A 22,340-nucleotide genomic window follows, 5' to 3' on the forward strand; every position below is an offset into this window, starting at 1 on the left:
ACAGTTGTGTCAAATGCTGACTATGGGAACTAATTTTCATCAGAATGTCTTTGGATTGTTACTGTAGTTATAATAATCATTTACTTACAATATATGGGAACTAATTTTCATCAGAATGTCTTTGGATTGTTACTGTTGTTAAAATAATTATTTACTTACAATATGCTGGATTTCTTCAAACTTTCCATGATCTTTCCATGTTATGTAAGATGGCTTTCATTTCTCTGTAGATTTTAAAAAAATGTTGGGGTTATTCACTTTAACACCACACACATTTCACCTCATTGAGTTTGAAGTGCTGGTCCTTCACTCTTTTATACTTCAAGTGGTCATTTCCAGATGAAATGAAAATCTTAACTTAGATATATACTATTCATTTGCTATAATTGTGTGTCATTCTGATTCAAAATTCCCATGTCCCAAATGAGCTACCAGTTATGGACAGCTCACTAAGTAGTTGTAGGCAAATATATCGAACTGTGTTTGCATGGAAATTGCAGCATTACAGTGTCACACTGTTCTTTTGATACCTGGAGTCTACATTTTGTATGTATTCAGGAGCACTAAAGTATACCTATTTCTAACCATGTTATCTCCTCTGTGGAATAAACACAAAGCATTTATCTACTTACATTACTCCTCACACAATGTACAGTAGATAACAACCAAATAAGGTAATTTGGGATGAATAGGTTAGTGTGGCAGAGTTCATTCAATGGAGAAAGCAATGTGTGGAGTGACTGTACAGTCTATCCATACTAGTTTGCATCATAGGTCTTTTTCATACTGTTAACTGAACAGAAAGACACAGAAGGCAATATTATGGTATCTCATGTGTAATGAGAATTGTGTGAAAAGCATGGTCAGAATAATGATCTGTAATGTTCATTAGATGCCTCCTGAAAGATATCATGTTTTTAAGAACTGAAGTCCAGAGAATATTGTAAACACAGTCAAGTTTATTACCAATTTTGTGAAGCATTAACAGATTTTTATTGCACACAGAGTTAATTCTTATATTTGTTACATTGAGATGAATGGCAGAATTCATGCTTAAATTTTTATACTCAGGAGCTATAAGACATCTTTTTTGTAAGGAAAACAAATACGTGTAGTGATTAAATACTGGACCATTTATATGTGTCACCTGATGAGTTCAAAATAAACAAATTTTATGAACATGTGTAACTGACAATAAATAGGTATTTGAGGGAAATCATAAATGTGATAGATTTTTTTATAAGTTTCAGAAAATAGTAATTAAAAGTGAAATTACATAGTATCTCATTTCTCTCTAAAATTCAAAGTAGTACAATTTTAATTCAGTATGTAATAAATAAACTGTATATAATATGAGAACAACAACAAATCCATTAAACAAACTTTCAGTTATATGTCTCAGAACTTTGAGTCTTTCAGTGTTATTTACACAATATATTTAAAATTACCCAATACTATATTTTAAGTATTAGGTCCAGCTTGATTCAACAAAAAATTAAATGTTTTTTCTAACATATTTAAAAACAACAACTAGATACAAACAAAATCCCTGTTGCTGTTTGTATTAAAATAAGACAGCATGAACCCATATATTAGGAATTGTGATTTTTAAGCCTTAATTATGACTCACTACAAATAATAATATAACGACGTAAATCCACTGTACAATGTACCTTCATTATTTCACCGAACAACAATGTCTTCAGTATGCTTATTAGTATTTAATAGAAACCTATTTTCATTTTTAACAAAGCCATTTATGCTACACAATGTTCCAAAATCCAAAGAATTATGATACACAGCTGCATCTGCATTATTTTTAAAAACCATTAGCAAATACTTTACTTACTCATTTATTCGATAAATTTTTATTTTTGTTTATTATGATATATTAATGATTAAATGTAAGGCAGATTGTTATTGTTATTTCACTGAAAATCTTTTGGATAATTGTATTAAAGTGATATTAACTGAACACTGTAGTATGGTTATTGTGTTCCTGTATAATTGTTTACAGTAATTTTACATGTTAACAATATTTCCATTGTGTTCAACAGGAATCTGATGAAAATTTACTACATTGTATTCTAGAGCTCAAAAGAAGTAGTGGGCACTAACCTTTCTGAGAACACCTGGTTTAATCCACAAATTGTAAAGCATTATATACACACAGTATTTTCAGCATGTGCATTTATAACATGTAGTATATGTATTGCTATAATCTTGCTTTCTAACTACATTTCAAGTTTTTTTTATAACAGTATCAATGTTTACAGAAACACCCATGCAATAATGAAACACATTTCATCCATTGTAACATCATATGCAACAAAATAGATGCATTATAAGTACACTTACACATATTTGGAATTTTAACAGTACAACGATAAAAATAACAATTCACCCAAACCAATATTTTTGTGAATCACACACCACATATCCATTTGATCACTATACTAATTATTATAATATTATCATTTATCACAACATGGTTTGCACAACAACACAAGTACACTCATGGCAATTATTTATAACTTTGACACATTTCTACTTATTGCAACTGCCTACTGAACAGATACACTAGTCATTTCTGCACTACTTCACACAGCAAATGTCTTCTTAAAAATAATAAAAGATATTGTTCATCAACGATCTCCTATCAGTATCAAAAGATTAACTAGGAGCATACTCTACCTACTTGAGAAGAACATAGTACCTAAAACGATGCCATATTTCAAAATAAATTATCTTTAAATGAATACCTTCATAACTAAGCCAACATATCTGTTAAAATATTTATGTATTTAAGCTTTTTTACAAATTAGTGTAGCTACCATTAGGGCATTTCAAAAGTTGTACAACTTTCTTCATTTTTTAAAACAACACATTATTTAGACTTTTTAAAAAATTTTCAACATGAATTATTCTGTAAAACTATTATAAAATGTTCTTGTATTCGATGACTCATTGAATGAAATTTAATATGCATTTAACAACTGTGAGCAGGTGGCATAAGCCAGCAAGTCTTTGAACAACGATTACTAGCTGTGCTTGTTCACATCACTGTGCAAACACATAGGTAATAAATGTATGGTTTTTCTGACTATGTATAGGCTGACTATAAGTAGATTCCAAATAGGAAAAAAATAGGAAAAAAGAGAGACATGCTGACTTCAGTAAATTTGTGTTAGATCTTGAACTGGTATTTTTCCTGTTAGTGGTACTGCACCCACTCTCTTGGGTTGGTCAAATGGAGTTACTAGGAGCACTCTAAAATTATTTCAGTATAATCTGAAATTATTTATCCTTCTAGATAAACATCATATTTCGTACAAAAAAATCATAAACATCATATTTAATGCATAAAAAAATCATACAAGTTGCTGAGTACACCTCTTAGTATGTGCAGAGATTAATCAAATCATAAATAATTTCAGTAATGAATTCAAATAAATACCATTTTTCTCATGTACTGTGAAATTTCATTGTCACTATACTCATGGAAAACAATGTTATTGGATCATAATCAATTCAACCAAAATGTCAAAATGAGAACATTACATAAATTTATTTGTAATACTGCCACCAAACCATACTTTTCATTTCATGTCATTAGCAACCTTGCAACTGCACATCCATTCTCTATTCTACATAAATTATAGAAGCTATGTCTACATGTCACCAAATATTCCTGCAAATGTTTTCCTCAAGTTTTTCATTGTGTCTTCAGTATCCTCACCATTCTGTGTGGAACCCTGACGCCCAAAGACAGATCTAGAGGTGTCTTCCTGTCGTCGTCCAACACTCGGTGCACTGCTCACAGAACTCGACTGCGACGCTGTTAAACAGTGTGGGAAAGGTAATGGTTAATGAAACTCGGCGTATTAATATTGCATTTTATTTCTCATTGCTTATACAAAGAATTGTCTTGATACATATCTTCACAGCATAAATTCAGCATAGGCAAAGCAAATTAATTTGCAAGCAGACTACTGCAGTTGAAATAATATATCAGTAAAGTAAGTTGACATTGCAGTGTCGAAAATGTTAAATTAAATAAGGCTTCAGTGTGCTAATTCTGACTTAGTTATTGATGGCAAATGAAGTTGTTCGTAACAGTAGCATTTGGAACTGCAACCAAATATGAGAAATTAAGTATGATAAGAGTATATAACAGTTTATTACGTTAGACATAATTAAACTCTTACAATATTTATATGTTAACATCAAACAAATTACAGAGTTATAATGCTTATATTTTCATTTATAATGAATATGTTAACAATAAGTAGGCTATATCATACATAAAAACATTAAAGCTCTTTATAATTGAAGTTGGTGTAGCTTTTTTCCTTGCACAAGGGAACATGTGGACCATAAGAACTACATATTTGACTAAAGACTGTAATAGAACACTGAATTTTCATTTTATCCACAAAATTGTATTTCTATAATTCAGTGGAAGTGAGAATTAAACTTTTGTGTTCTATCAGTTAAGGTGGTGCATGGATGTGGATATGTTTATTAACTGACTGAAATAATGATGGGGTACATTAGCAAGCTAAAGCGCCATGAAAGCTACTAAACTTAATTCCTCTATAACAAGTTGTTTAGTTCTGAAATTTCATGATGGTTCTTCTTGCAAAAACTTATTTGACCTGATAGTAGAAATCTGTATCACAAAATTTCTTAGTGCCTGAGATTAATAGATGCATGTTTCCCTTGGTTCCTTGTAATGTATGTTTTGATTTTTTAAAAGTAATACACGTGTTATGCAAATGTATTGGGATGATCTTCCATGAAAAAATATTTGATGTGAGTTGTTTCAGAATAGATGAAATTTTTCTTATCATCAAAGGACTAAACTATCATTTGAAAATGGGGGAAGGGGGGATAATTTTAATAAATTTGTGTGAAACAATAAAATAATGATAAGAGGACATCTAGATATGATCAAGAAGTGATACAGAAATGAAGTATACACAAAGGGAGAGTACATAGTTTAGAAAGGGAGGACTAAGTGTTACAGAAACTTGAGCAAGCAGAAACACTTAAGATTAGGGAAAGGTACGGAATACCAACAAAAAATGTAAAAGCTAAATGAAACCATTATTAACTGCATCAGATAACACATCACAAGCAAAAGCACTTGTAACTTAGCTGCTAGTGGTAAAGCTTGTCATTAAAGAGATGAACACAGAAAAGCAGACAAAGAACCAAGATAAATTAGGGGATGAGGGGGGATTTTCAGGAGAAGCATCAAACTGGGGGAGAGGGGGGGGGGGGGAGTGGAGAAACTCTTCTTGAAATCTGAGTGAATAACATAACAGAAGCATGTATTGACAGCACTCATTGTCAGCAAAGTTTCAGCTCTCTGTAGCTGCAGAGGAAGTTCTGAATAACATTTGTGGTAAAACGAATATACAGTACACTCCTGCTCTGTTTTGGTATATACATTACAGACTATTGAGATTACCTGTGATGTGTTAAATCAAACAGCAATAACTATGGGTTTATGTTCTACAGATTCATCAATCAAAATAATATTTCCACTGAATTAAAAGGTAACTATGGCCATCCTGGCAGAGGCAAACTAATTCCTACACAAATGTTTTACAAAATCTGTTTGTACTGACTTTCACATAGTAGTGCTCTTGAAAAGTAATAGAATCATCAGTGAAAGGTATTAATGAGTAAAAAAAGTCTATATTCCCAGTGACAACAAAAGAAAAGAGGTTATTTGAAAATTCTTAAAAAGCAGTCTGATAGCTTGAGTATCAGGTTAATGCAAAAATCCCTCAAGTGCCAGCTGGACATCAAAAGTGAGATTTTCTGAAGTAGTGAAAACACCATTTAGTGTATGAGGAATCCAGTGGTGTAATGTATTGCTTATTAAAAATTAAAACAGTTGCTTAGCATTAATGTTTAAAAAGAGGTTGATACATGTGATACAACAGTCAAATCAAGTATCATTGTATCACAAAGTCATACAAAATGTCACTCCTAATTAGCATGTATATATCTGTCTTCAAACTAAATAATTACAAGAGTTGTTAATATTATATTCTTTCTTTTATTAGTCCTATCCTACAAGCCCATTAAAGCCGGAGCAAGGAAGGCTTGAAGATGTGTATTTTGTCTTTTCGATGCTGTCTGTTTTTAAATGGTTATCTACTTACTTTCCTGATAGCTTAAAGTTTGTAGAAGAGTTACATGCCCTGTTACATGCCCTGCAAGGGTAGTGGGGAAAAAAGTAATGTGAATGTGGTTCACTCTAGCTTCATTCAGAAACGGAATATAGAGAGGTAAATGTTAAAAATAATAGCCATATTGGAAAACACACTCTACTTACTTAAAGACTTGCAGATAAGAAGAATAATCAATGTTTCAATGAAGAAGACAGGGGAATAAAACTTTTAAAATTGGCAAGGTCTTACACAGTGGACATTGTAAAACAAGATTCATGGTATTCATTAAGTAGTAATTGTATATGGAAGAGAAAAGGGTGAGGGTGGTGAGAGCGATGTGGTAGAAGAGTGGAATGTAGGTATGAGTTTTGGGTTGGGCTTGAGTGATATGGTAAATGACAAGTAGAAAAGTGAGGGCAGGTTTTAGGGAGTAAGAAGGGGATCCATAGAGGTTTATGATATGGTGTTCCATGAACAGTGAGTGAGCTTGGGTAACAAGTGTCCACCAATGTAGCTCAGCATAGCTGACACTTGGTTGAGGGGGATTGAAATGATACATGTACTGAAGCAGCTGCCGAAGTCATTAGTAATGTGTTATGGATGAAGTATAGCAAGTGGGTAATGGAGTGTACAGTTAGTTACTGTGTGACAGTGGTCATTCAAATAAGTAGACAGGTGGTTAATTCTCATTCCCATATAGAATCCTTCATGGTAACTGTAGCACTGCTGGTGCATAACATGGTTGCTTATACATAGGCTCCTCCTTTTATTGGATAGGAAATGTCTGAGTGGACTGCATCAAGAGGTGGTGCATTGTTGTATAGGAAAGGTATGGTACCTATATCATTCACAGGGATTGCCTGGTGGGGTGCAGGGTTGGCATTTGGCAGATCTGTGACACTGTGTATGTTGAGACAGTGCCAAAAAACTACTGTATGATGAGGATAGGATCCTGAACAGGATGTCCCTCAGCAGAATACAAAGTGAAGGAATTCCCTGTACCTAGGAAACAAAATAACACATAAAGGATAAAGTAAGAAACGCATAAGAAACAGATTAGCACAGATAAAGGTATCATACATTACCGGAAGAAGTCTACTAATATCTAAAACAGACATTTATTTGAGAATGAAATTTCAGAGAATACATATCTAGAGCACATCATTGTACTGATGTGAAATCATGGACTGTCAGAAAACACGAAAAAAAAAAAAAAAAAAAAAAAAAAAAAAAAAAAAAAATATATATATATATATATATATATATATATATATATATATATATATATATATATATATATATATATATAATTTTAGACATAGACTTACAGAAGCATGTTGGAATTAAGTAGATTGAAATTATAGTAGGGGAAGACAGAAACTGGAATATGTACAACAAATAAATGAATATGTAGGACTAAGTGCTACCCTGAGTTAAAGAGACTCATACAGGAGAGGAATTTCTGATGACTGGTGATTCCAAAAGAAAGAAAGAAAGGGACCCTATCTCTGGGTATAATGAGGGTTAGTTAAAGCCCCAATAAAGGATGTAGTTGTATTTTTAAGGCCTAGTTATCTCCCCATCCTTACCTTGCTGCATACAACTTAACTCTTTGACTGCTGTTGATGAGTTAACTCATCATGCTCCACTGCTTCTGAGATGTTGTTGCCTGTGGGTTTTCCTTGAGCACTCTTGATGAGTTAACATCCTTGCTGACCTGAATGCTAACGATGAGTATAGTTGCACCATCACTCAGGTACCTGGATGCTGCTGACGAGTTTAAATGCACAACAGATTTTCCACTCCACATCTTAGTTCCGGATGCTGGTTTGTGTCTGGGTATTTTGTCTGTTTTGATGTCATTTTGCTGGCATTTGATTTCACTTTACATCTTGATTAGCATCATAAATTTTTAATCATCAGCTGTTCTACTGAGTAAGAGATCATGAAGATATGAAGAGCAATGAGGAGGAGGAATTATTCAATGCTGACATAAGCAATAACTCCACCAAAACTTCTGAAAGCAATAGCCTTAAGCTGACTATGTCAGCATGTGTAACACTATAGACATTTGTATATCTAAAAACAAAGATGATGAGACTTACCAAACAAAAGTGCTGGCAGGTCGATAGACACACAAACAAACACAAACATACACACAAAATTCTAGCTTTTGCAACCAATGGTTGCTTCGTCAGGAAAGAGGGAAGGAGAGGGAAAGACGAAAGGATGTGGGTTTTAAGGGAGAGGGTAAGGAGTCATTCCAATCCCGGGAGTGGAAAGACTTACCTTATGGGGAAAAAAGGACGGGTATACACTCGCACACACACACATATCCATCCGCACATACACAGACACTGTTTAAATGCACAACAGATGTCTGTGTATGTGCGGATGGATATGTGTGTGTGTGCGAGTGTATACCCGTCCTTTTTTCCCCATAAGGTAAGTCTTTCCGCTCCCGGGATTGGAATGACTCCTTACCCTCTCTCTTAAAACCCACATCCTTTCGTCTTTCCCTCTCCTTCCCTCTTTCCTGACGAAGCAACCGTTGGTTGCAAAAGCTAGAATTTTGTGTGTATGTTTGTGTTTGTTTGTGTGTCTATCGACCTGCCAGCGCTTTTGCTTGGTAAGTCTCATCATCTTTGTTTTTAGATATATTTTTCCCATGTGGAATGTTTCCAACTATAGGCATTTGGTTTAACAAGGGATGTAGTTGACAGCTCATCTGAATGGAATAATCTGTAAATGGTTGTGAGATGTTCATGAAGAAAGCGTGGTTTTGACAAATTTTATTGGAAAGAAGTGGTTTTTCATCCACTTGATCACACATTTGATGATTCACCTGTGGGACACAACTATCAACTAGGGAATGATCCAAGCATGCTGTCATTTTTCATGTTATTTTTGATAGAATATGCTGTACATATACGCAGATGGGAGACCTATTTCATACACTGCTTCAGATATACAAAAATAATAAATAAATATCTGTTTATGATATTGAAGCACTCAAATCAATGAAAATATTATTACACCTTGATTTCCATTGTCCATAAGATTTTATTGCAAATTTGGTCACAGAATGTACTATTTTTGTACATTTCCATAAACTGTTCAGGCTCATACACTTCTTGTCCTTTATGGCTGTCTACAAATGAATTGTTGTCCCAGAAAACACACAGAAAAGGATGAACATTTTGGATTATATACTTCTGATTTCGAAGAGTTACATTGAAGTTATCAAATATTACTAACTGCATGACAAGGAACTACACTGTTCAGGTCCAATAAAAGGAAGTTACCAGAAATTTAAGAAACACATTGCCAAATTTCCTAACAGGATGAGAGCTGTTCCTTGGATGTACTATATACATATTGTACTTATTGCAGACAGGCATTCTGTCCTCCTCCAGTGATTAAGCACTCATATAGTTCAACAGAAAATTATTGATTAAAGTGATAAATGAGTATCATGATACAATAACAGTGAAGCTAAAAAGTATTTAATGTTCTTCACAACAAATACTGACACATGAGACTGATGTCACAGATTATCAGAATATTTCATTCACAGTATGAAATAACAGGACGCTTTTGATTACAAATATACCATAAAGGGAAATTGTATTATTGATGGCCTTTTCCCGCTCATGTGGAACATAAAAGTACAATCTGGACATGAACAGAAAGTAAGCAATAGTGTGTTATCTAAATATCTGTTTAACAGAGATCAAATTTGTTTGTTTGTTTGCTTAGTAGAGTGGAGAATACGTGCATTATAGTGGGTATTATTGACTTTTAATTTTGAACGAACACTGAACTGCCAATGAATATTGAAAGAGACACAGAACTATTGGAATGTGTTACCAAAATTGTATTAGAAGCTATTGAAGGGAAAGTCATCTTTAAATCTCTGTGGATTTGTTACAACCATTAATTCACAGACCATCCTCAAAGTAAGAAACTAATTCTTACACCAACAATAGTGGTCTCTCACCAGTGACAAATCTTTGAATGAAGAAAGAGACATCACAGATAGCATTCCAGAAATGTTAAGCACAGGGTGAACCAGGCTCCTCAGGTAACCCCATCCCAGGTAGAAGTCCAGATACAGGCTACTTAGTGTAGGTAGAGAGACACATTAGACGATAATGATGCAGTTCTCACCTCAGCATGTTGCGAGCACATCTGCAGCAGCGAAAAGGTTAACCCCTTCTAGTTTCTACATACCTCTGCTCTCCTCCCACTTTTATCATTCATAAATAAGTGCAGCTGTAGCTGTGGGATGGTGCATTTGCAGTCTGTGTGTGAGAGAGTGCATACTTGGATTGAAGTAAGAGTGTAAGCAAGTGATGCCTCTGTGCTGGTATGTTTGTCTAAGTTTAACCCATCAGTTATATGTAGCTAACTAATCTTTCCTTATTTTTGTTTGTCATTTCCCTCCTGTTATTTTAATAATCGTGTGCTTCTTATTTGATGGGAACCATGCCAGTTAAACAGGAAGAAAAATCATCTTAGCAAGCCCAGCAATGAGACACAATTGAGAATAGAGAGGTATCTAAGGTGATATTTTGGCAGTCTCTTATTTCTGGAATCATCTTAAGTTGTCAATTCTGAGAGAAAACTCAGGTTTTCAACTAACACCACTGCCATTTTTATCAGATAGGTAAAACTGCCAATGTTACAGTATTGTCCTTTTTATTTTAACACAGGCTAAAAATATCATTTGGGCTTTTTTTTATGAGAACAGAAGTTCAAAGGGTTCATGAAACAGGCTTAATTATAAGGGTGTTGCTATCATACAGTCAATTAGGCAAATTAACAGAGTTAATAAACACCAACTGCACACTGTACATGCACACTTCAGACTTCTTTAGAAATACAGAATATTTTTGCATGTGTATGGATGCACATTACTTTTGATAGGTAGTTTTTTGTCTGCTGGCAGTAATGGCACAGGTAGCATTGACAAATTTCAGCTTTTGTAATAATTTATGCTTTACGTTAAGATCATAAATATCATTCTTTTTTCAATTAACATCAGATATCTGCCAATGCATTGCAGTCAGTAACAGATAGCTGAAACCAATTGCTGATGTCAAACATCTTCTGACTGACAATCTAAAAAAAAAAAAGAGCAAATACAACCAAGATGATAATTTGATGGATGTTTACAGAAATGTATTGATGTAGTTTCCCAATTGTAATACATATATGTTAACTAAAGTCCATGGAATGAGTTTTTGTGTATGTGCCTCTGCATGTGTGTGTGTGTGTGTGTGTGTGTGTGTGTGAGAGAGAGAGAGAGAGAGAGAGAGAGAGAGAGAGAGAGAGGAGTGTGTGTGTATGCAGATGTATGTATGTATGTGTAGTGTTTTGCACATAAATGTAAGTACTGAGTAAATGCCGTAAACAGTTCATTTGTAATTTGTAACACCACTAGCTTTGGTAATGCACTTAATGATCATTATTTTGTTAGAAATTCATTAGAGTTACCTGACTGACCTATTTTTTGTTATTTGTTTTGTTATGGTTTTCATTTAAAAGCACCACATAATAAGCGATTAGCTATTATATTCTTTTTTGTGTTTGAAAATTGAAACCTTCATTTCTTAGTAATGGAGGTTTCCCATTGTCATTAAATGAAATGTTGAACAGATCATTGCATTTTTTTATGTTAGTGGAAAAGAACTACACCAACTGACATGAAACCTAATATTCATATTCTCATGGGAAGACACACATCAAAAACAACATTCAAAAGATATGTTTCATAGAGTTTTGTACTTTCAGATGAGCAGCAAGGGCAGTGTTTAGTTTGAGCCATATCAGGAGTATCTACTGAACACGTTATGCATTATGTTAGTATTTACTGGAAAAGCAACACAGCCTATTTCTGTGGTGATACTTGTATATTTTTCTTCTACACAGCAAAAGGATATGTCAGTATAAAACATCAGTAGAAAAGAAATCTATGCTGCAAATATTTTACTAGGTCACATACTTATACAGTAAGTGAAATTAAATGAGTGATCAGTGCCATTAACTGCTTCAAAATGGCATTCAGTCATAACCCGAAATCTCAATGCATTGTTTATTGTCTTGAAGTGATCATTTGCTGTCCTCATTTCTGAAATTTTGCTTATTAATGTAGTATGCCTGTTATGTGGCTAACAGTTGTTACTTACTATGTAATTCTGTAGCATCAATCAGTCACAGACCTATAATTCCAATGAAAAATATTTTTGGGTCCAGCAGCTCAGAAATTTTGAAGTATTCTCAATATTCATCTTGTATACATGATTTAAGAGCAAGCCACTTACATGTGCCAACAGTCTCCTGCCACCAATGAAGCAGCAATTATAGCTTTTTAGAAATGGTTAATTGGCATTGTTTGCGTGCTGCCTTTTTTATTCAACTCTGTTAAGAGCACTTGAGTGTGATAGTGATGTTTTTCTTAGTTCACTGCATACACTTCTCTTTATTTTTGTTTTACACAGTTACTGCCAACATAATTTGTTCTAGTAAGGTGTTTTCTTTCTTTACCATTCATTCATTTACTTTTTCTTATGAAAATCCACTGTTATCTCACATTGCATTGCCCATATTGTGTTATTTGTTTTTTTAGTGAGAGAGAGTTATGGGGAACTGAAATGAAAAGTGACTTGATAATACATAAATCCAGAGCCACAAAAGAATTAGAAACGTAAGTTTGTGTTATCTCACAAGGACAGGTCAGACCCTGTGACCAACTGGTTTCAACAAGCATTAGAATACCAGCCGAGGATCATTTGAGAAGGAAAGCTCTTTTGCCAAGTGAGCAGTAATAAAGCAAGTTATGTTATGTAAATCTGACCCACATCTACTACTTGACCTCTATCTCAGTTGGCATAGGGCTTTCCTCATTAAGTAAACTGGCAGTAGATAAAAATCACTAATTCTTTGATTTCTTGGGAACCATTACATTGTGGCATGATATGTATCAATAAAATGTCCCTATTTTTAGAGTTATATTGATTCCACCTTATCTGAAATGGATCCTGCTACCTGGCCTAGACCCTTTTGTTGTAGCTATTTGCTGGTAGCCTCCAACTAGTACATCAGAGTTCACCAAAATTGATAGATCTCTGGCCCCTCCCTGTCAGAAAAAAAATCACTAAAAGTCTTTCGATTAATATGGATCTACGTGTTTATGTATAAAAGCAGCACATAATAAAGTGAGTTATTTTATGTGAATCTGACATATTTCTACCAGTCTTTATGCATCTTTTACTGCCAGCTAACACCCTTAAAACAATTCATTGAGATTTCACCTTATCATAATACTGTCACTACAACTTTGATAATTGTTGTTGACATTCAACTAATATGTACATTTGTAAGAACTGTAACTCTGAATCTGTGAAGAATATGAAGGAAACCTATGTTTCTGTTAAAGGTACCAAATTATATGAGTACAAAAATAAAATTAGGCCAACATAGTTGATTCCTTTCTCAAATAATATCTATATAATTTATAGTAATTTTATACTTAACACATCCCTTCTGTCTTTAATTCTGTGGACTGAAAGACTTGAGTACAAATAATTGACAGTTTTAAAATAAGATCACATTTCTGTTGTAAACAAATAGTTTGTGAGGCCATAACAATCAACCAGGTTTAAAGGCCATTTAACACTTAACTACAGTATATAGTTTTATATTAAATTGTTAATATGTAAATATTGACATTATAATACTTGAAAATGTGCAAAATAATTATTTTAGCTTAAACTCTACACCTATATTGTAGTTGTCAGATATTATTTCAGACAGAAGTGTAAACATTGCTAGTGCTCTTAAACATAAACAAAATTCTTGAGAATAGACAGTAAATTTTGTACAAAAACAATGAAATTAGACATTACTGAGGGCATAAGCTGTTTTTTTCAGCCTTTACTCTCCTCATTTAGCATGTAGTTGAAAAATTGACATAATACTTTCTCTGTTCAGACATAAACCAGGAGTTTTTCAGTCTTGGAACACCAGAATTTAATATACCTACATAGAGACACAAACACAAGCTTAGTAAGATCTCTAGAACACATGTATTTGTGATTTGATAAAAAGGTAGACTCCCTAATCTATGACATATTTATTGTCAATTTGATTCATTTTATGAGTGTAACAAAAAGCCACAACTGTAACACACAAATCATTCTTCTCAATAAAAATCCTTTGTACATGAAATACATCAGAACTGCATTACAAACCAGGTGCTAAAATAGTGGTCCTACTATCTGTAGGGAATGATGTAATTCTGGATATCATGCTATTCTCAAAATTTCAGTGTTGGAGAGGTGGAGTAGTATATTTCATAGCAGCATCCCATGTTGTTAAAGAAATGGCAAATTGCTTATGTGTCAGTATTGTCTTGCCTTACAGTGCTCCAACACATATCACTGGACTTAATATTACATGATTTACTACTTGTAACTTACTCACCACACAACCAGAATTTGATTTCACATTAAAGAGACTGTTATTAAAGTTTACTTTGAGCTTAATAATAGGATTTTGTAAATATTTTCACATTTAAATTAATACTGCGGACTAAAATTGCCCTTTTACATTAGTATTTATATTAAGGAAGTTATGTTATTGCTGACACAGCAAAATAGTTCCAAATACTGGTATCTGATATTATAATAGAACCACAGATATGAAATGACAAAGTGCTTAGTGTGTATAGATATTAAAAATTACAGGAAATACCTATCAATCTTAACATCAGTGAATTTGTCTTTTACAACACTGTGATCAAAGGAAATACTGGATTCACTTTTGCTTAACAAATAAAAGAACATATTTTAGCTTTAACAGTTTGGAACTACAGCTTCATTCTCACTTATGTGGCTCAGGAGCCATCTGAATTTCTATTTTTGAAGAGTAACATAAAATTTTGGATTCAGGTACATCAGATACAAGTGATTTGGGCCATTTTTATGTGTGTCATATCTCTGATCAGCAGAGAAAAAAATGAACTTTAAGTGGCAAAAACACCTAAATCTAATATCTTTGTAACACTCCATGCAAAACCACAATTTCTTATTAATTTTTCCTGGTAAAACATCATTACTTAATCATATCCAGAATTCATAATAGATTTTTTTCTATTTCAGACTGAATATTATGCAACAATTTGTGTATCAGCCACTGAGTCGTCTGGCATTGATTGATAAACAATAGTTTTTATTTAGTTCTCAGAAATGAAAAATCTACATTTATTGAAAAAATATAGTGTTAACAGTAGTATGCAGATCTAAAACATGTTTTCACTTTTTTCTCTCATATTTAGCTTCTCTTTAAATACCAAATTTAAAACATGTCTGCAGAAAATTGTGTTCATGTCAGTAGCTAAGTACCACAATGAATTTGCTCCATACATTTTTAATTACTACTAGTGAAATGTAAATCTTGCAATTCCTGCCTGCCTTTACTCAGTTTCAGAGAACTGAATATCTATGATAGTTACATGTTTGTTGAAATTTTTTGAACAAGTTATGGAAGTAACCAAAATCTTTCAACAAACTAATCGTAATTATTTCACATCATTGCATTGTTCTCCTTAAGCAACATTTTTATACAGTTTGGAAGTATGAAATTTACCATTATAGCACGTCAGTCTAATAAAAAAACTCACAGAACTGCACCTCCTTCTCTAATAATAAACAGGTATACATGTGTGTTTTATCTGCTCTCTAATTTTAAAAAACATAAGTATTTATGAAAGTAAATTGTGAAATACACATAGTTTAAAAATGATTAATGTAAGGCACTAAATATAACTATTACATAATAGATAAAAAAGTAATTGTCATCAAGAGTGGTAGAATGTGGTTATGAAAAGCTTGTTTTGTGCTTGAGATTGCCTCTAAAAACATCAGAAAGCCTATAGATATGTTACCTGTAAATGATGTTTAACACTTGGAACAGCCATCTCTTGATATTATATATTTTTTAGAATATCCATTTTGATTTTTAAGAAACTGTATGTTATTATAGTTCATTGCCTTTAAAATGGACAATGTTTGGAATTTGAAAGCAGTATAAAACATTTGTGTTATGTTAATAGAGGCTGCTACAAAAATGCTTGATTTTGGGGATGTGCACTGGCCTCAGATTGAATCCACCCTGCAGATTAACAATGAGGGTTGGTGTGCTAGCCACCTAGGATGTAGTTTTTAGATGGTTTTCCACAGCCACTAGGTAAATACTGGTGTGGTTCCCATGTTCTGCATTGGATACAGGATGCACAAACACTTTGTAAAAGAATGCCACCTAGAACCACAAGACCACTCTAGATGCAGGCAGAAGGGGTACACAGACTCCTCACTGAAGAGGGGAGGAAGTGGGAGGGAGCCAGCTGTAGCTTTAAAATACCTGTGGGAGTAGCGATCCCATTGTAACAATAGCCTAAATATGGATGTGGTTGTTTCTCTGTGACATTGGAGATATTTCATTCTAGTCCTGCTGTGATATTGTTTGGATAAAGACACCAGATTGGAAGGAAGAAAGGGAGCTTACCATGACAATATTTTAATGAGTGCTGCACTTATAAATTTACAGATATAACATGGATTTCTAGAAAATTTTAATGTTAATCTTTTTCTTGTGCCTTTTTATCTTATCAGCACACGATTGTCATGGATATTAAGAGATTTGGCATGGTTAATTTAAGGGGTGGCTGGATGCCCTTCCTGTCACCAGCCGGTCACCCATCTGCCGGCCCCTTCTACTTCCCAGGATAGAATGTGTGTATCCCAACCATCTGCAGGCAGTGATACTGTTGTGAAAATGAGCTTATGTTTTCTGCACATTTGCAAATTGTGTAACTGAGGTAGGACATGGGTACCAGCCCATTATTCACCTAGTGTGATTGGGAAACTGCCAAAAAGACACATCCAAGACAGCTGGATCTTGAGTCCTTTGGGAAGTTGCAATTGTATGTGACCTCGATGTGCCAGGAATATCTTCATCATCATTCATTGCTAAATGTGTTATTAATTAATACTGGACACACGTTCACTGAGCACCTACAATGCAACTATTTGAATGTTGTGGCTGGTGGTGGCTGTGGCATATCACAGTGGTCCAAAACAAAGAGAGGCATTATATAATGAAATACTTTATGTCTATGTTTGCTAATAACTGTGATGTGACAAATAATAAAATTTATATGGGTGAGAGGATGTAATACTAATGTCTTGTATTTGCAAATTCAGATGCCTTATGTGAAAAGTGTATAAACATGGCAGGATAAGGTAGCTGCAAAGAAACATTGTATCTAAAAATTGTAAAATAAGTACAAATGATCACAAAAGAACCCATGTACACCATATTTCAGAAGGAAGACGTATGCATAGCTTTTTTACTCACTGGACTGAGAGCAGTATAATTAGGTACTAAGCAGTGGTGTAAGGCAAATCCAAGTAGAATAAATGAAATTTAATTCAATGATCAACAAAAATAAAATAAAATAAAGAATGAGGCAAATGGGGATGAAGATTCCGACTTTTGTAATATTGTAAGCTTGTGATGTGAATGAAGAGTAATAGGACAGCAAGGACATAATTATACACTGGAGCAATAGGGGAAAAAAAGAAAATTATCAACATTTTGGTTAAAAAATGACGAGACAGAAGTGCAGAAGAGAGACCCAAGTTGGAAATAAGCACAGAACAACAAATTTATAATGACAGGATGGGCTGAAAAGCATAGCCAGGATATTAGCAATAGAAAATCAGTAACACTTATAAAGAAACATTCCATACTAGCAGCGGATCTGAGAGAGATATGACTCAGCCAAACCATTCTTGACCATGTTAAAATGAGTCCAAGAAATATGACATGATAACACAAATAATAACATCTCATAATTGCAAGTAATTGTGCAGTATCATACCCATATCACTGAAACATCTCAGGATGGCAAATAATTATACAATATTGAACCTACTATGACTAATGTCAAGAAAACACAGAGATATGGTGTGTGTGGTGAATGGAGCAACCATTGTTTATCACCTTAGTATATAACAGAAAATGAAAGTAAAATCTTGTGGCGAAGTGTGCAGACTGAGAATGCCCTCAACCTTAAGAAAATTCAGGTCAATCAATAGTAGGAGGAAATCTGAGAATCTAATGAATCTAATAATCTGCCATGACTATATCAGTCAAATCCTTAAAAATATTTTTTATATTATGCATGAATTGAATTTCTTCTCAATGATGATGGTATAACAAGGAATAATTTAATTTACAGCTTTTGGTTTAATCAATCAATAGTAGCCAAAGGAAACAGTGGTATCATAAGTGTTCAGCCTCTAATGTTCACAGATGTCTCACAGATAGAGGGTATGGAAAGGAAACAGTTCTGTACAGCAGATTATGTTTCATGTCCTAAGAAGTTAATGAAACACTCTCAGACAGATGACAGTTACGAGGTCAGAGATCTAACAGTTTATTTATAAGTTCTTTGACTACTCTATATGATAGATTAGGCAGAGGAACAATAGTAAAGACAGCAGACAAAACAAGAAAAGAAGAGAAGAGTAGGAGTCAACTATTATATCCGTACTTAAATATATGGGGGTATGCATATGGAATGATTTGAAATGGAATGATTAAATAAAACCAGCCGTAGGAACAGAAGTGTAGTCCACCTACAAAAGAAATTGCTTACAAAACACTTGTTTGACTGACACTTGGATATTGCCCATCAATTTGGAACACTTATCAGACATATTTGACAGAGAAAATAGAGAAAATTCAAAGGAAAGCATCACATTTTGTCACAGTTTCATCCACTTGACAATTTTTCTGATTTGTGAATGTGCACTTCACTACCTAACATCTCTTTCTACCATCTTGACTTATTTTGAATTTCATTTTTAAGTATTTTGCCCATAGCTACATTTTTTAAAATTCTATTGTATGGTAGTGGACAAAAATGAATGATTAACCTCACGGATATATTGTTGTCTTAAAAGACATCTAACAGAAGATGAGCATTGTTTCCAAATTGGAATGTTGGAATGAATGTGTTCTAAAGTCAAAATATAGATTATGTTGCTTATGTTTGAACAGCAGAGGACAGACAGCCTTTCTATTCAAAATGTGATGCAACGAACGGAAAGTTTCAGATTAATTTTGTTGGCAAGTACCAAAGGTGATATCAATAAACAAGAGAGTATCATAATGCAACATAGCTGACTGCTCAATAGCTAACAACAATAACAATAAATATAGGATGCCTTAAGAAGTGCTCATTTTTAAAAATTAGGATAGGTGGTCAGGAATTGATAGCAAGGGTGCTTCTGACTTTTATTTCATAAACTCATGGAATTTGTGATAAATTTAAACTAATCTCTTTAATTAGTGAAACAAGATGCTTATGAGCTGTTCTTCACTTTTCCATTGACATTTTACCTTTTAAATTACTGGACTAATATCAACACCAAGGGATCTGATTAAATGCTGAATTATTCAGTCAGCCTATCTATATGATTAAATAGATTCTGGTTAGGTAAAGGCCTTCAGAAGTAAGTTGACAAGAACCAAAGAAAATGAAAGTTGAGTAGTAATTAGTGCATAGAAGTAAAGTGGTAATAAAAGTGTATACCTAAGTTTTACCTCAGTTTACTACATATTCTATCTATTTTCCTGAGGTCAGTTACATTCTCTCTGGGAGCTGTGATTCAGTAAATTCATTGCAAATCGGAGTAGGTATACAGTACTGCAGTCAGAGAAGAGTGAATGAATATTATTTTGTACATGGTTAAACATATATCAAGAAAGGGACCTCCACATTCTCAGCTAATATGTAACTCACATGTGTGGCACAAGCAAGATGTTTCTTAACGAACAACAGCCCTTTGAGGCTGCAGTGAGTACCGGCGTTTCGCCATACCTTGAGAATCACGGCGAACTGGTGGTAGTGGTGATCCTGCCTCTCCAGGAAATACAGGTCGCTCATCACCAGTTGGAGAAGGAATTGTGCTTCCTGTGGTTGTTCCCTGTCCGGGCTGCCCTGATATACTTGTTACTGATGACCGCGAAGTTGTCTTTGTCATTGGGGGTCTACACTGTGTCTGTTTACAAAAGAAATACAAAGAATATCATTAGATTTGAGTATTAAGCTCTGTTGGTGCAGTGATTGAGATATCTAGTGCTTTTGTAATTAATTATCATATGAATAACAGTATTATCTGTAACACAAATGAAATAAGGAATCTTACGAGGAAATTAGCTACCTTCAGTGTCAGTTTTGTGTGTTAAAATCATATTCAGTAATGGTATTTGTTAGTTATTTAAGTAATCTCATTCAAGTTTTATCTTATTACTACACCAAAGAGATTAAAGCTGAAACACGGTGAGCATATTACGAAAAACTACTGGCAGAGAAATACTGTATTAGAAATAGGACATTGTGTGTCCCTGTACTGCTGTATTGTCTTCACATTGTAACTGAAAAAACTTCACATCATTCCTAAACATACTTGTTGACTGGAATAAGCAAATAAAACCACTAAATTCTATAATGAGAGAGGACTATTAGGGATGGGTGATTCATAACATTTCTACCACAAATATGCATACATTGTTGTCTGTTGCTGTAGACTACACTAATAGATCACTATTAGTAATGATGGACAGTGTATGTTGTGTATCACAGCCTCTGGTCTTACTCTAATTTATACAGGCTGCAAAATAAAACTGTGAAGTTAACACAACAGCTGTTACCTATATGCTACTTATACAGCTAGAACAACCATTTACTGTTCAGCTACTACAAAACAGTTCAGAATTATGCAAGCACAATGTTAACTGCTGAAAGAAATATTTTACTGTGCTGCATGAATGGGTGATTATTAACAATGTATTTTACTTACATACTGATAATGGGGATTCACAAACACAGAATTAAAATTCAAATATTATTTACAAAATATGGATAATAAGATGCAATTTTTAAGCTTTTTTATTTCTGAAGAAGCTATTTTCAGACTAATGACTGTGGGCAAAACAATCAAACATTACACTCATTCAAGGAGTTCCTCTTTATACTCAGGAGGGATACAGAAATGATATGAAACTTATTTTTGTGTCTACTGCTCATGTAGATCATAGTTCATTTGAAATTTTCATTCACATTACATGGATCTGCAAGCAGTTTGCTTATTGCGTACACATACATACTTAGTGGTAATTTTTGTTTTCAATAAACAGTTCATTGATTTTAACTGTGTTGTCCCAGATTCCCCCACAAGATAGCAGGAGTGAATCAAAATATGCTGACATGTTTGTGTGAAAGTTTCACTTTATTCTTTGCATAGCTAGTACACATTAATGGTGCCAGATTTGGGGGAAAGGGGACATTCTCACCGACTTGCTGGTGCCTTATGCAAAATAAACACTTGTGGGTGCAGTTAGCAACCATACTTGTAAATTGAAGTTTGCTCCAACTAAGGTTAATTACCTTTGAAAGTCAAATATTGAACTGTATCTTACGCAAAAAATACCACAGTCCTACCCACAAAGGCAGGTAGTGGCTGCATTGATTAAGTGGGTAGCCAACTAGAAGACAGAAATAAATTGGGTCACTTGCAATCACTCAGATGCACACTAACTCACAAAAAGGAGATTTGATATAAACAACTAAACTATGTAGCAACACACAACATAAACTCACTACATAAGACTGGAAAACTCAAGAATTTCACAGATGACTTAAAATAAACAATAAAATAAAATAAAATAAATAGCAGCACTCTAAGAAGTGAGAAACATGGTAGAAGACCCTTTGGGATCACAAGAATACAGAATTTATTGTGGGAAACCATAACAGAGGGTTGTGAAGCAATGTCCCCAATTTGGAACAGGATTTATAGTAAATATAAAAATAATAGATTCAGTATACATTTTTCAAAAAAATATCACCAAGAACTGCAAGTCTGACTTCTAAAACAATGAATAAAATTTACAGAATATGAACTGCTCATGCTCCTACAAATGAAAAAAATGTAACCAAAACAAGGGAAGATGTAGATAAATTTTAGGACCTTGTTAAAGAAGCTGTGAACAGAACAAATAAATAAAAGGAGTGTA

The 22,340-nt window shown here is 33.7% G+C and overlaps 1 protein-coding gene across 1 annotated transcript in view; it reads right to left on the reverse strand.

Moving 5' to 3' along the window:
- Positions 1 to 939: 939 nt before the first annotated feature.
- LOC124621839 (synapsin) overlaps positions 940 to 22,340 on the reverse strand; it is an 810,142-nt gene continuing 788,741 nt past the window's right edge. The window contains exons 8-9 of the mRNA XM_047147282.1: positions 20,143 to 20,323; positions 940 to 3,838 (exon numbers count right to left, since the gene is read on the reverse strand). Of these exons, the coding sequence (XP_047003238.1) occupies positions 3,672 to 3,838; positions 20,143 to 20,323 (348 nt within the window). The 3' untranslated portion in view covers positions 940 to 3,671. The remainder of the gene's footprint in view (positions 3,839 to 20,142; positions 20,324 to 22,340) is intronic.

Source organism: Schistocerca americana, chromosome 7, assembly GCF_021461395.2.
Source record: "Schistocerca americana isolate TAMUIC-IGC-003095 chromosome 7, iqSchAmer2.1, whole genome shotgun sequence".
Classification (NCBI taxonomy): Eukaryota; Metazoa; Arthropoda; class Insecta; order Orthoptera; family Acrididae; genus Schistocerca; species Schistocerca americana.